Here is a 16917-nt window from a genome sequence, read left to right on the forward strand (position 1 = left end):
GCATATGTCACTTCAAAAGCATCCAGATGCACCTGGCAACTAGATCAGTATTGCTTCTCCAAAACTGTGAATTCATACTGAGCGTGTTACAGGCTCTTGGGTAACCTGCAATGCAGACTGAGTTTGGAATGCTGGCTGAAAGGAACAATTTTGGTACTGATATGACCAGTTGCCAGTTCTTCACAAGAAATAATTTTTGGCATGTTTATAGCAGTGTATTTCTCGATAGAATCTGTTCACACTAAACATTAAACTTGTCACAAGTAGCAGCTTTGCAAATGTGTAGAGGTAGTGGGCTTTCTAAGGAGAAACTTATCTATGTTTTGTAAAGTAGAACCTAAAGTCTCAGAAGCCTGATGTAGACAATCTTGATTCCTATCCAGAATTCAGGCACATAATCACTTTTAATTCTTTAAACTGTAAAATTTCCTGTCTTCCAGAGGGGTGAAGAGAACAGAAGGCAGGTTTCTGTTGTGGCAAATGCTCTACCATTTACAACAACTCCTGGAACTTGTGAAGAAACATCACTGCAGAGATAGCACTCTGATATTACCTTGACAGCTCTCCCTGGCTCTGCAGACTCCCATGCTTCTTTCATGGCTCTGATTGCATCTACTCGCCGGGTGTCCTTCTTCACCTCCAGAAACTCTGCCTCTTTCTGGTCACTAACTATGCGTAAAATACAGTAGGGGGCATTTGACTCTCCTGGCTGAAAGCATCATAAACATAATGTAGTCACTGGTATACATCTACTACCACTCTTTAGGATGAAGTTATGGTTTTGTGTACTGGTAATTTTTCTGACTAATATACATTGTACATTGACAGACTTTGATGTGCATTATGACATAAACAGAGGCTGCCAAAGGAAAGAAAGATCACTTTGCAATGCCTGGAAGCTCTTTGAGGCATTTTGTTCACATGTTTTCCCCCACCCCCATGCAGCATGCTACACACTCCCAAAACTGACAGTTTGTCTGAACAAGAGTATTTTCTGTGATTTTTCATGTAATTGTTTTATCTCCTCTCCTCTCGTCTCCTCTCCTCTCCTCTCCTTCCACAAGCTTCTTTACTGGTAGCCTTATTATATTCAAGTGGGATTTTTGTATAGAAATAAACCTTGCTCTGTCTCGTAAGGTTCTTTTCCAAGCACTTCCCAATCTCTCCAACACCTTAATGCATGGCTTCTCCAGAATCACAGGGTAAGCAGGGCCTGAAGTCTAGTTGACTATTCTGATGCCTGACCAAGAAAATAGATACTGTGCTGCATATTTTTCGGGAAAACATATCATTTGGAGAAGCTTTAAGCCCAAGACTTAGAACTAGGTTAGGAGTTAAGCTCTTGTTTGAGACTATAGGTGGACATCTCTTTCTCCAAGGGCTCCATCTCAAGGCTTGTATCTGTTTTAGTGGTGGACTCCCAAGAACTATCATCACAGCACCTCTAGTGTAAGGCAGAACCACAGGGAAGTCTGCTGTGCAGCAAGGTTAGTCAACTAAAAAAAATCAGTAGAGATTTCTTAATGAAAAGCTCTATGGTTCTTTGCTTAAGCTACACACCATGAGGCAGAAAATTCCCAGCAAAAGCAATGCCATTAAACAAGAAGCTGTCAGTTCCTTCATTGCTTTCCATTAATCCGTTTGCAACCAGTAATGTCAATTATTCCTTTTAAGGCATAAAGGCTGGCAATAGCTTTTCAGACAGCCACAGAACACTCAGATGATCCACCCCAGGGGATAAGAACTTCCAAGTAAGTACGTACACACCAATTTTTCTGCCACTGTATGTCTGCATGCTACTGACAATTGTGATATATGAGACACGAACTGACTACAGTGGAAAAACCTATTTCATCTCCCTAGGAACCCATGGAAGCCACTACAATGAAGGATTAATGGGACACAAATATGGTGAATTCTTGGAATTTGGTAAGCCTTCAGCAGAGACAGAAACTACAACAACAAAAGAAACAACCACCTTTTCCTTTATACATAAACAAAGAAATGAGCAAATTGTGTATCTAAATCCAGGATGCACATCTTTTACATTCAAATTTTTAATTCAACATTTCTCAAGTGTTAAGCTAAAAAGGTGGCAAAGGAGGGTATAGAGAAATACAAGGGACATTTGAAGTCCTAGCAATACTGATCTGCAGACCTGAGAATATCTCTATATTCAGTGCAAGGATGGCACATTCAACAAATTGAGGCTTTGGCCTTGTTCTCACCTGAGATTCAAGTGGTGCACCTTCTTTCCAGAACTCCTCTTTTTCTATCTTCTCAGATGCTGTATCTTTTGATCCTCTGGTTGATTTAGGAATATTTGCAATCTTTTTAACTTGGAAAGAAGTGAGAATTAGGGGAAAACTGTGCTCGTCATACTTTCTCCTGTGTTTTACTCAAATGTAGTTATAATGCATTAGGATTTAGAGAATGTCATTGTTATCCATTAATATAGTTCCCCATATAAAACCCAGGGTGGAATAACAGCACAAAACAACCACACAGAGAGGCAAAGGAAAGCCAGTTAATTAGTTGACACTTTCAAGTACTATCAAGAAAGAATATGAGGACCAAACAACTTTTAAAAACATACTTACAAGGTGAACACATTGTGACAGCCTTATCTGTCCTAAATAACACTTTACCCAGCGCTTAACTGAGAGTTTACCATGGTGCCTGCCAGCAGTCACTGCATTGCTGCTTTGTTTATGGGTCAGTACAAAGACTGCAATGCACAAAATCACAGCCTGGCTCTCACTTCCCTTCTATATACAATCTCTGTCAGTGTTTTTTATGTTTGTTATGCACCAGGAAAGTATGAAGCTCAAACCAGGTAAAGTAAATGCTCTCATTATCTCCCATCCTAAGACTATCTAGAACAAAGATATCTAGAACAAAGAATGTAGGTACACCCTATAAAATGCAAGGAACTTAAAGCAAAGAGACATGTTTGAGACTCAATGCATATTTAAGAAATGCAAAATTGTCATTGTCAGAACTATCTGGGGACATTTTAAATTAATTATATTATCAGTGCACATGTGTACTATATGTTTGAATTAATGATACTGTTAATTGACATTTGCAACAGTTATTTTGCAAGGTCTTAGCTGATGAGAGCTGTAAACAAGACTTCATGCGTGTCATATTGTTTTTAAAATAAATTAATAAATAAAGCATATAATAGCATATAACTTTATTATTTATAAAGAATGTGTCAGTTGAAACAACCAGGGATGAATCCAAAACACTATGACAAAGATTAAAAACCTGAGTCTGAAATCTCCATTTCCTTCCACCTTCCTACTGCCTGAAACATTGAGAGAAGTGCTGAAAACCTAGATTTAGCCAATACAGTAAAACAGGGGACTTCTCTCAGAAAAAAAAAGTTGATATGAGTGACTGTTTCACAGTCTGATGATAATAACAAGATATCTATCTTTCATTTAATACTTTTAAGGTAGATATCTTTCACTTAGTGTTTTTCCAATTTCTTTCCACTGAGGACAAATCATTGTACTGCACAGTTAATGAGCTTTGGATGGGATCTGTATTGTCATGGCAGAGGTTATATGGATACATAAAGCTGTAAACATTAAAGACATAGAAACATATTTGTAGCTCACATATAGCTTCACATACAAATATATATTATATGGTATATAAGTGTGTTACATCATACATCGTACTTGTGTTTATCTAGAAATAGTATTATTCTTATCTCCTCATGCTACTTAAAAAATGTCCAGTGACATTTTACACCGAAGTGTAAAGCTTAAATTGTTCAGTGCTACTAAGGCACATATTAATGAATAAAAGCAAAAAATTAAAGTGGTCTCCACAAATATTGAATATAGTAAAACAACTCCACAGGAAATGCAAATATAAAACAGTGATGAGATAATTAAAAGTTATAAAATTGCTACATAAATGGCTCTCTCTTTAATTTCACATTATCATTACATAGTAGCACCATAAATCAGTCTGGTGTACTAATAAAGCCTCTGATTTGGCCTTATTATTATGCAGAGCAATATAGCCCGGGGGCCCAGTCACCAGGGAGCCAGGATGCCCGAAGGCTAAGCTAGCTCAGGCCTGTAGCTGTGGGCCAAACCCCATAGCAAGCTTGGTGGCTATCAGCTCTTATAGTGATTGCAGGCTCTTAGGATTTCAGCTCTTGCTTACTAGGTAAGTTTGCCCTTGGCTTGAGGCTGCAGCAGACGGCAGAGAGAGGAGAAGGAGAGGCGCTGGCTGGTTCCACAGAGATGGCTTTATTGGGGAAGTCTGTGAAGGGTCCCAGCGACAGCTGTTCTTCTGTTGAATGGGGCACAGTATGCCCTTTTTATAGGGTTGGATAGAATCCAAACTTCATGAATGGTAAGGGTTTAGGGGTATTCCTATTTGACCAATAGTAAGGGTTAAAGTAACATTGCCTTATAGGGTTACAGAGATAGGTTATGGGGCAGAGGTCCAGGAAGACAGGAACTTCTTTGCTGCCTCAGCATTCCTATTGTTCAGATTCTCCATGGTGCTTTTGCCAAATCTATGGGGTTTACTACAGTGTACATACATTATTCAAGGTTATTATTAAATTTTAGAGATAAATTATTTATTGTTTACACAAACACTCAAAGACATTCAGTGTACTTAGCTAAATGATCCCAGACAAAGAATTTCTATGTCATGGGATACTACAAGCTTTGTCTGGTTTCTAGAAATATTTTGTGACTCTGAATTATAACATTTTGATGCTCTGAACTTATAGCATACCCTGATAAATTAGTAAAGAACAGACAAGCATAAGAAATTACAGGGGCTAGAATGAGGTAACCTACTTTAACTCCAGATATGTAGGCTTAGGGCAAGATTAAGCTGAGATCCAAGCTCTCCCATGTACTGCACTGTCCAGGTTCCCCCAGCCATTCTCACTTCCTCAGCAGAGCAAGCAGTATCCCAGTTAAGGGATCAACCTCCAGAAATGCCTGGAGGGGGCAATGACTGCATTTTGGCATGCTGCCCACTCTGAATCAAAGGGAGATGAGAGCAGCAGCTTGGGGCTCTTCTAAGGGCAAAGCCAGGCAAATGCTTTGTATGGGATATAATAAGAAAGGCAGGCAGATGATAAAGAAAGTAAAAGGCCATTCCAGCTCAGCTTATGCATCAATCATCACAAACTCTCAGTGGCAGTTTTTTATATCTGTGTGGCACCAAGAAAAGCTTGGTCATCACACGGGCTGACAGTGATGACAAACAGCTGACAGCAACTTTAAAATTAGCTTCTCTACTTCTTTTCTATTATTTATACAAAAATTCATTTAGTCTAATACCAAATGGGACCAAAGTGATCATCCAGTCTGATGTCCTGTCTATGACAAGTTAAACAATTGCACCAAATGATTCCCAGCTGAAATTCAGTTTCAGATTGAGATACGTAAATTCTCATTTTTAGATAGGCAGCTGCTCCTGGTTTATGAAATTTAAGTTACAGAGAATCTATCTTATTCATAGGTATAACACAAGGGAGTCTTTTGTAGCTTTCTTTGAGAAGATATCATGCTACTGCTCTCTGAAATAGGCTCTGAGCATTTAGTGGGACTACCCAGTAGCTGGTAGCAATGACTGTTAGTTGCCCAGTGAGGGACTTTCAGATTTCATTAAGAAAAGATTGAGAAGTTCAGATGTCACTTTTCCTGTCTTGGACTGGACCCTCAGAAGGATTCTTGACAGATGGCAATGTCAAAAGTCTTTCCAAAGTTGGGCTCACCCAGACATTAAAGTTACAGAAAAAATGCACCAGGACAGAAGCAAACCAATAATCTGGTTGCAGTACTAGTGTGGGGTTAGGGCATGGCTAACGGATCTACAGCACCATCATGTACCCTCTGTGAACTATTTGTTCACTGAACACCAGGCAAGTGATTAATCACTACTGACAGGCAAGCTGGGAAAGAGAAAGAGAGAGAGAGAGAGGGAGATCTGAACATCCTGTTAGACATCCCATGGAATCCTCTCCTTGGCATGAGCCCGCAAGTTCTCCTGTGGGAAAATAACACCTGTGGGAGAAACTTTGACCGTCCCAGAGGATAAAAGGGAATATTCCAAAACATATTGTCTGTCCTGCCTTTTTAAACCTACCTCTACTACCTGGGCTAGTCACTCCATCTTCTCCTGCTTTCCCAGTTGCATAGACAGCCCTCATCAAGAGCTTACACTTCTAAGTTAATTTAAGGCAATATGTAAAATACGTGCTGCAGTTAGCATTCAGCACACAGTGATGATTCAGCTTGGGGTTGTGACAGTTGCACAATAAAAGTGATGATCTTGCTACAAGAAAAATAAAACCAAAGAACCCAGAAACGTAATAGCCAAAAATCCTAAATACAAAATGAACCTTAAAATGATGTTGTTCACACAGTCAAGCAACTGAAAATGGTGCTAGCAGTTGCAAGATTGCCTGCTTATTGTTCCCCTTTTATACAGGAATCTTGAGCTTACATTTTAAAAAGTCTTTTTCCATTGAAAGCTTGCTCCATAACAGTGCTCAGAAGAAAGAGGCAAAAAACCCACAAAAAATAAACAAACAAACCAAACCAAAACAAAAATCAAATAAAAAAAAAAGGGAGGAAGAAAGGGGAAAGAATAAAGACACTATAAATAAACTACATGGAATTTCCTAATTTCTGTGTACTTAGGTTTTCCTGCCTAATGCCTTTTTAATGATTTGTTTGTACAGTGGGTTCTTTAATGAAAAAATTAATGGGATTTTATATATAATAAATATGACTATTATTCACAAAGTGAGTAACTTTTGCTAACACAGTTCTTTTTACAAGTACAAACATCAAGAAATACAAAATTATCATAGCATCTGTGTATCGGAGAATTTACTTTCTTCAAAAATGTTCTAAATAAGTATTTATAATATTGGTGAATAGCAAGAGTATAATAGCATGGGTCTTAATTTAAAGGGAGAATATTTAAAAGATTTTAGTAGCTCTTAATACAGAGTTGAAATTTATCATTGTCATGATAAATTAGCTTTAATACAAAATTAACTCTAGATGGCAGTCTTGGCTTACATGAAAAAGGGATACTTGAAATAGGGAAAACGTTCTGCATAAATTTTTCACCTGGCTCACTGCAACATTCTTAAAAATCACGTGGTGAAATAATACCTTTATGGTTACATTCCAACATTATTATTATATGAATTTTGTGTCTGACAACTTGTGTTGGCAATTTTAAATGGTAAAGGTCAATTTTCAAACTGATTTAAGACTAGCTCACAGAGAAAGGAATAAATGTTTGGGCTTTCCCCCAAAATACTGAACTATAGTAAGCACTTCAGATAAATATTGCTGTCAATAGGGGTACAAAGGATAAACACTAAATATCAAGTGAGTATTGATGTTTCAACTTTTTGATATAAGTTGTCTTTTAACTCTGTTGGCAGCCTAGGCAATTTGTTGGTATCCTTGTATAAGGAGACACTCCTCAGAGACACTCAGAGACACTCAGTTAATAAGAACTGTGAAATGGATTGGGTTACTTTGAAAGGCAGCATTTCTGAGAGGGCACAAAAATTATACCATTTAAAAATTATTATATTTACACTATATTAAAATAATCCCAAGAAAAAAAGTGCTCGTTGTCACTGACTGCAAATGAGCATCAATTAGCATGGAGAAGGGGAGTTATGAACTGGAGTAGTGCTACCTTGAGCTCAACAAGAGAACACGCATGACATTGCCAAGATTTAGTGATATGAGCTGAGAACTAATGAAGAAATTTAGGAGATTAAGTCACCTCCTTTGACCTGCAGTTTTACAGACCATGGCGGAACTGTATAAAAGGATATTGTTAAGTGCAAGCTGTCACAATGTAGCCAACTCAGAAGGGTACGAGGATGTAATAGAATGTCTATCGTGAGAAGGAGTCGAACAGGGAAAACTAAGAGAATGAATGGAATAATCTAGGAAGAAAATATGATATTGTGAAGAACACAACAAAATACAAGCAGGTGAAATCACTAAAAGAGCTGTGTACAAGTCTGTAAGCCTACATGACATAGCTCCTCAAATGCTACTAAAACTGACTACAGACTACAGCAAACCAAGAAGATACATATTTTTAAAGTTGTGTAATAATAACTGAAGAAATAATGAAAAAAATCTCAAATGCTGCATATATCCCAATCCCAAGAAATTAAATAATATCCAATAGCAATTACTGCTGCTGAATCTAAGTTCAGTCCAGAGTACTAGAAATTACTGAAAAAAAGACCTGACCAGACATTTAAAAAGAAAACTGTAATGGAATAAAAAGTGAGACATACCACTAGTAAATAAAACCAAGCCATCCTAAATAAATATTTTTGAGTATTAGCAAGTGTATGTATATGAGGAAGCAAATAATATTTTTTTATTATTTCTTTTAAAAATTGAGTTATAGAACTTTAATATTAATGGTACAGAAAATCTAATGAATGCTGGGAAGTAATATTTTAGGTTCTGCAGGAACCTAGGGGTGAGAACACAGGAGAATCAGCTGCATGTGTGTGTTGATGTTCTGCACCAGCAGCTGGAGTAGGGCTGCAGCCTCAGAGATTGTAGGGGATGCAGAGGCAAGCTATGGGGGACATTAGGTGCAGCTGGTGGAAGAATCTGCCTTTTCAGAAATATACAGTCTGTCTAGGGGACTTCCATTCTTTCCAGCCTAAGAGGGAAAATCAAGATAAGGCAGCTGGTGCTGTTTGTGTTTGTGCTGAGTGTCTGTCTGAGATCTCTGTAGCTGACAATGTGTGTGTGTTTCTGTGTATATATACACCCTTACATACACATATACATCGTGTGTATCTGTGTCTGTGTGCACATGCTTGGTGGGATTTCATCTTCAGCCTCACAAACAGTTGGATCTAGGAACGTGCAGTGGCAGAGCCTTGCCTCTCTCAGGCTCTTGAGTCCAGAGTGATAAACTTTAACATAATAAAGATCTAAATAATCTTGTGTCAACCTGGTTGATAAAAGAAGAAGAAAATATGAGACACTTATCTAATTTACAGAATACTGACTAGGATTCTAAGTGCTTTTAATATGTCTTGGGACTGTTTTTTACTGTCCCTTAAGAAGAAATGCTACAAGAATCTGTAAAAAACCCAAAACCTTCTGTAATTTCTCTGTCCCCTTCATGACTTAGACATATAGACTGTACTTGGGAACTTTCCTAGCCTTTTCTCTGGCTAAATTCTTCTCCCAGCAGTACAGAAGGAATACATTTCCCAAACTAGGCCTTTCCCCACATCTTGTTCAGTGCATTTTCTTAAATTATCAGCAGGCACGCTTCTGTTCCAGATCTCTACCTAAAGCTGGGCCCTAAGAAGGTGTCTTGCAGTGTAGTCTCTGATTTCCTTATATTTTGTGAACTGAAGATGTAGATTCATGCAATCAAACTTCATTTCTAAGAACTACAGAAGAAAGACTTTTCTTGCCTAGTTATTTCACTCAAACAGTGAAAAAATGTTACTTGTAGTAATAGATATTTTTTAAAATCAGTGACATGATACATTTGACTAAATATGTACTTAGATTAACCTACCTTTGATATCATCTTTCTGCTTCTCTTTCAGTTCCTGAACAAGCAAAGACTCACTCTCAGTAAGTGGCCAACTATCATGCAACACCAATGCCTCTATTGAATACTGGTGAGACTGCGAAGAAAATGCAACATGCTGAAGTCATAGCAATTGTAACAAGCATTCAAGTCCTGCAGGTTAATAAAGTGCCAGCTATTGAATTCAGCAAATAAAACACATAATTAATTTACAAGCTTGCACACAACAGCATTCACAAGAAGCTTAAAAAATTAATGTTAATTCCACAGATCTCATTTTAATTCCTGTGAAGTTAAACAATTACTCATGTGTTTATCAAGTAAAACTAAACTGGGCTACACAATAAGGAGCTACATTCCTGTAAGATTTCCATGTAACTTCCCTATGTACGCCATGTACTACAACAAAGACTTTTGTCTTTGATTTTAAGACTTACTACAGGGCTTTGAGCCCTTGCACTAGCACTCAATAATGCCTTAATTTGAGGCAGAGGTGACAGGGTCCATGGGCTGTTTCAAACGTTTTCCAAACTCAATTGGAAATGATCATATTTAGAAACTGTTTTCCAAAATTCTAATGCCAGTTCTGAGTCAAAGAAGCAACTTTGGAGTCTATTTCTCAATAATATTTGTTTTCTTTCTTTATTTTGTTGTAATTTAATTCAACTAGCAAGAAAAAAATCGCAGCAGAAAACCATGTGGAGATGTAAAACAAGAACTGTTTTAGAAAGTATACTTAATTTCTCTAAAATAGACAATACTAAATGGCATCAAGAAAAACCCATGGTTTGACATTAGCCTCTGACAAACATGAACTTGAGAAGCAGATATTATGTGTCTGTTACTAAAACTTGCAGCTGAGTGGAAATAGGTGTTTCTCTATGCAAACTATTACAGATGGTCTTCCATAATATCATACTTCAAATAAAGCTCATATTGAAGCACCAAAACTTTAGTTTTATTTCTGGCAATTTTTGATCTCTATGTGAAAGTTATGCTGTACTTGTATTTGATTTGTGAAATGAAGAACACTTAGAGTAAATCACCTTGATATGAAACCCCCTACTTATTTAGTCATTCATACATGTACATTAACCTTTTTTTAGCACCTCATTCAAAAGCTACCGACAATATTAATTTTAGATTCTCATTTTTACCCAAGGATAGAAGATCTCTCCATATGTACCAAAAGAATTAGCAATAATACTTCACTGTTTGTTTGCTTTTTTTTTTTCTTCCCAAATCCCAGTGATTAACAAACTCTTACTTGTTCTGGGCTTCCAACATTATTTTCAAAGTTTTCTGAGACTGAAGATTCATCTGTTAATATCACTGAGCATTCCTGTACAAGGTCTGTCTTGGAAGAAGCTTTGCTGTCCTTTGATGAATTACGACTTCCTTTTTTTAATCGTCCAGTTTCCAATCCCTTCACTGTACTACTTTGAATAACTTGTAGGTTTTTTACTGCAAGATGACAAAAAAAGAGGTCCTGAAATTCTATGAATTACTGGTATGAGGTAAACATACCAGTAATGTATGTTTAGTATGTTTAGTAACATACCAGTAATGTATGTTTAGAAAGTATCAGCAAGAATTAACATAGTCCATTTTCTCATACTGGATTATACTCACAAGCTTCCAATTAAAATGATGCTTATTCCAAATACTACCCTGATTTCATTTTGAGTGCAAATCACAAATATCTTCAAAGTAAATAATGAGAAACTGAAGACTGTGTATATATGACTGTTGTTAGTTTATAAAGCATATAATTTTTCCCCTGAAAGCCCATGTTTCTTTCCTGCACTAACCATCACAGCACCATGCTGTAACATTACCAAATGCAGAGAGCCTTGTGCTCTCTATGATGGAATCCCTTTGTAGCTAACCTAATTTAACAAATTGTGTAAAACTGGATGAAGGGAAGAGGTGCATTGGCCACAGTTCTGGCACTGCATACCCTTACAGAAGTCTCTTATCTCTTTGTGCCAGCCTGAAACAAAATCATAGCTAACTTGAGCTACAAAAGAGCCAGTCTTGAAAGGATCACCTTATTTTTGATCCATCCTTTATCAGTGTATATAATTCTCAACTAAGGAAGATGTTATGTGGAAAAACTGTGAAAACTAGACTATTCTAAAGAAGGTCTGGCACAGAAATATTAAGTCAGAAAACATAAATTTGCTTTCATTCTAATGCCATTGTGATGGGGCCTTATGCCTACATGTCTACAGAGAAAGTAAAAACGAATTCTAAAAGTGAACATTTCATAGAAATTTGAATAAGGACAGAGAATAACACCTCTGGGCAAGCAGCTTCACCTGTGTTACACCGGACCATCAGCTGGGAAAGAGATATCATTCTGACTTCATTGAGACAAGAGGCTTTACTCCTCCTGGGATTCATTGCATAAAAAAAGGATGGTACTGCATCATTGCAACACTTTGAAAGAAAAATGCACACTTTCATGCATGTTAATGAAACATCCAGAGAAATTCACAGGAGGTGGCCGGACTATTAGACACCAGATGGAACAAAATTTAATGCTGGTGTGTCAAAGAATAAATGCCCAATTAGAGGTTAAGTTTGGCCCTAGAAACTCAATTGGAGCCAGGAAATACTGTTTCTTATGAAAGCCAAATGTCATGGATTGCTTCCTCTTGCGTCTTTTCCTCTGCATAAGCCAGTGCTTCCTTGTTCCTAAGAAAAGCAGTAGAAATCAGGAAATCAAAATCAGACCTTGCAGAGACGGTCTCTTAAAGGGGTCTCAAACTCCTAATCACAAGTTCTAAGTTGCTCTTCTGCATTGCATTCAGAACCTTTAGCACCAGAGCATCCCTCTTGTTGTCCCTGTGGCAAGGACGCCTGTGAGAGAAATGTGAAGGAAGGAAAACTTTGCTTCTTCTAAACCATTTTTAAGGCGCTGCAACTCCGTGGCTGTTATTTTGTAAAAGGTATGCCTAAGCAAGCCTGTAACTGTGGAATAGTTTCTTGCTCAGCTGCTGCTGAGCTTCTAGGTATCAGTTAACATCCCATGCTGTGAAGGTGAGAGTAGATGTAATTCACAGTGGTTAGATTATTGGGTCTTTCATCAGAAGGAACCAAAATCATGAGGCTTTCACTCAATAGAAGTGCATTTGGATGAATAAGAAACAATATCCACAGACCTGAATCTCGAATATTCTACATCTGCAAGAAAACCTGTTTCAAAGAAACAACCTGTATTCCAGATGGAAGAACAAAGACATTTTCTCATTGCATAAGTTGCCTTTAGTTTACAATTTGCAATATTTGCGTAAGGGTTTCAAGTCAGGAATGAACTTCAGTGCCTGTCTGAGCACTGTTAGTAAGGGCCAGTGGATGCAATGTACAAAAGGGTAGCTTTAAAGCAGTAAGGCTATTTAGATGTACTCCTTTGGAGTCAAGAGAGGGGTGAGCTCCACTCCAGGATGAGTTGTGTCAGGGCTTTAGGAGATGCGCGCTGCCCTCTGCAGGACCTTACCTCCACCGAGCAAGATAGGTAGAGCTCAAGGCAGGTTGTATTCCTCAGGCTACAACTGGTTTTCATGAATATCTCACTATTCGCCTCTTCTCTCTCTCCTAAACCTGAAGAGCTTGAGTATTGAACAATTCTATAAAGATTTTCCAAGAGGAAGATCCTTCCATGAAGATAAATCCTCTCAGAATGGTGGAATCCCCCATAAGAGTCAATCTGCTTCCTTTGCAGGAAAGATCACCCGGAAAAGCTCCCAAAAATACAAACACAGCCACTAAGTTTCGCAATGGTCACCAGATGGTGCTGTAACACCAATTTTTTTTTCTTACTATATACAAAAATATGTGTGTCACTCTTGGTTTTCCTAAGTTCTGGCTAGAAGAAACTTCCACCTACCTTACTTCCATATTCAAACAAATATCTGAAAGATATTTTTATACTTTTTAACAGGGTTGTATCAGACTGTTACTGTGGAAAATAAAAGGATTGTGAGCATTCACTTGCCTATCTGTGCTTAGGCAACTGCTTGTATCAACAAAATAAATTGTGCTTGCAATGTGTGTCAATATGTAAGTCCTTTACTGTCAAGCAAATGTTCAAGGTCCAAGTCATCTGCTACATCTCAGAAGAGGTAAATGTATTCAAAATTATTTGGTTTAATGTAGTTTTTGAGCTGTAAAAGACATTAATAGAACAGCTGTGACTGGAGATGAATTAACAGGCTGTGGGTGGGCAGGAAGATAATGTTTTATTGGTGATGGTTGTGCAATAATGTCACTTAAGAGAACTTCTGGCAACACTGTTCAATTCTATGAGAGGCAGAACATGCGTGGTAGTGAATAAGTGTCAAATCTAGAGATTGTATGTGGCTTAACTAACAAGATTGGTGCCAATGGTATAGCAGTGTTTTCTGATTATTCTTATTCTGAGAAAACACAATTTTTTAGAGAAAAAAGAAATACTGCCAGAAGGAATCTTGTTGTATTGAGTGTCATTTGTATGAATCTTCACCTGAACTTGGAATCAGTATTTCTGAGAGTTTGTATATTGTTATTGCACAGGCCATAAAAACACTTCTGACAATACCAAAGAAAGATGCTTTTACAATGCCATAGATTGAACCCCTACTGAACCTAGAGACACTCAGTAGATTGGGTAATACAGTACTCTCATATTGGTTATACTGAATACGTTTCACAATGTTTTCATTTAATTCGGATGTTATGAAAGATTCTACACAAACTATCTTCTTTGTGATATACAGGATGTATATTAACAGGAAAAGAACTTCAGTGTTAAGGCCAGTTGGTCTAGCATTGTAAAAATATAACTATTGTAAAAATATAAATAATAGTAAAACAAAAGAACAAACAGTCATCAAACAGCTTCACAGTCATTCATTCCAAATGGCAACTCTCTATATACTCACACACACTTAATGAGCATCAGAATATTCATTTCAACTTCAAACATAGCCTAAAATCATAACAGGATTTTATGTCCACCACTGCTAAATAGGTCCTGATTCAAAAACCTTCCTATTTTCAATCAGGTTAATGTAACAGATAATTCATCAAATAATTCAAAGTGAATTAAAGTAATTTTAAATTAACAGAAATTATTTGTATGATTGCATATTAGAGCTAGAATGTTTGTATCTGACTTCTGAGCGTATTTTGCAACGTTCTCACATGTGTCTCCTGGTAGACTGGCAAAAGCAAAACACCACTTCTAGTTATTTTGCCCCATCCTCTCCCTTTCAGCCTCTGGTGGAACCCATTTCTCTTCTCTGTCACTTGATTGTGCTTTTAAACTTATTTCAGTCTTCAGACCATCACCTTTGCAAGGAGACATTCTCCTGAAGCAAAGTTTCTCCTTCACTTCACTGAGGGTATCTTGGCAACTTCCTGACACTACTGTGATGCTGATCCTAAGCTGAGCTATTTTATACATTCCTCTTTCTATTTCTACCAGTCTACCATTAAGTTTACTAGTCCACTTCCAGATTCCAAAAACATTAACCAAAAATAGCTACTGATTATCTTTGTAACTCAGAGAGAATCATGACAGGTTCTCCATGACTTCCTTTAAAAAGCCAATGTTTTCATCTGATGAATGACATTTCAAGAGCATGGCCTCCATAGGACTAATTTTTTTTTTTACATTTCCGGTAATAACAAGGTGCAGTTGAGACAGAAATCAAGATGTTTCACGAATATGATGATTTTTTTTTTTCCCATAAAGCATTGGAATTTCATATTGCACATTATGCTAAAGGACCATGTTTGAAAACTCCACAGTTCAAAATAGTGGAGGTGAGCAGAAGAAATATAATGCTCTTCTGGGCTTTAGCAAAGCAATAATCCAGTATTTGAGCAATTTGTCTTTGCCTCAGGTTCTCAATAACCTCAAATAGGCAAACTCAGATTTATAGATTTATTGTTTAGAAGTCTTCATAGAAGGACTGAAGACTTTCATATCTTACATATCTTATGTATAGTAGTGTCACTGGAGAGTACAGTAGCAGACTTGGCTTATAAACATCTGCTTTATTTAAGCAAACTTGTAATTCTTATGAAGAATTAATTTTAAAATTGAAACCCAACTATAATGAATGATTCAAAATAGCACACAAATGAAATGGAAATCATTTGATTTAGAAGTGAGGTGTATAGAAAACAGGAAAACAAATGTAGATTATCAGAGAAGATGGCATGGCAGTAGTCTCTAAAATCTATTATGTATAAGAAGTATAATGGAGGCAGGCAGATGGTACTTAATTTTTGTCTAAAATTACCTGAGCACTACAGGGTCCATTGTTGAAAATATGTCTAAGAATTATCTACCTCATTCAATTGTACTTCTTGGTTTTGAACAGTAAAATTAAAGGTTAATGAAAAGAGCAGGGAAAAATAGCATTTTCCGTGATTATCTACAGTTACTGAAAGAATGTATATCCTGCAGTGAATAAAATTATTAAATATGGGATAAAATACTTACACTGGCAGCTCAGAAGTGATTGATTACTCCAGAAATTAAAAACTGGGATGACTGCATTGCCCTTTCCAATGACACTTGTAATTTCATTCTCATTATCTAGGACTTGTAGTTTAATGAGCACATCTGAATTAGAGGTTTGTACCTGCAATGTAGCAGTATGTGGTGCTGTGACCTTTACAAAATACCTAAAGAGGAAGAAAAAATTATAGCAATATAACCAACTATACTTGATCATTCTTTTTAGGGAAGTACCTTAATGTTGTGCTGAACTGGAAGCAAACACTTAAAATTGAGTTACAAATAAACTGTTTTCCTTGAATCTGATGGGCTAAGCTTCCTGTAGTGAAGTTTAATGCAGTGAATCAACAAACAAAGCAAGTGCTGCTGCTGAAAAATTGGGTGGTATAGCTATTTCTTTTTTTTTTTCATTGCCTTATCTAATGTCCAAATAGACATTTGAATGCCTACTGTACTTTTATTTGTTGAATATCATTAGCCAGATTAGGGAACTGTATCATTATAAAAGTACCTGAGCAAAAAAAAAAAAAGATTATTTTATTTGCTTTCCAAAGGGTAGGGATATCTCCTTTGATGGCAATAGCTACTTTGGTCAGCTTAAAAGACCGTGGCATTAAAAACCTGTTGAATTAGAGTCTGAGGAAAAAAATCAAATAATTGTTTTAATGTTGTTCAAATAGTTTTTATGTTGTAACCCATTGCTTTATGTATTGTATGCTTTTTGTCCATAAATTCAAATTGTTATGACTAATCTCACCAAACAAGCAAAGAAACAAAAACACACAAAAATT

At 36.9% G+C, this 16917-nt stretch overlaps 1 protein-coding gene across 1 annotated transcript in view; it reads right to left on the bottom strand.

Annotated features, from left to right (window-relative positions):
• Positions 1-16917, bottom strand: part of ADGB (androglobin) — a 98910-nt gene that overhangs the window by 6869 nt on the left and 75124 nt on the right. Inside the window, exons 26-30 of the mRNA XM_036381260.2 lie at positions 16109-16293; positions 10880-11076; positions 9598-9709; positions 2229-2338; positions 554-709 (exon numbers count right to left, since the gene is read on the bottom strand). Coding sequence (XP_036237153.1) covers positions 554-709; positions 2229-2338; positions 9598-9709; positions 10880-11076; positions 16109-16293 — 760 coding nt within the window. The remainder of the gene's footprint in view (positions 1-553; positions 710-2228; positions 2339-9597; positions 9710-10879; positions 11077-16108; positions 16294-16917) is intronic.

This window comes from Molothrus ater, chromosome 3, assembly GCF_012460135.2.
Source record: "Molothrus ater isolate BHLD 08-10-18 breed brown headed cowbird chromosome 3, BPBGC_Mater_1.1, whole genome shotgun sequence".
In the NCBI taxonomy this organism is placed as follows: Eukaryota; Metazoa; Chordata; class Aves; order Passeriformes; family Icteridae; genus Molothrus; species Molothrus ater.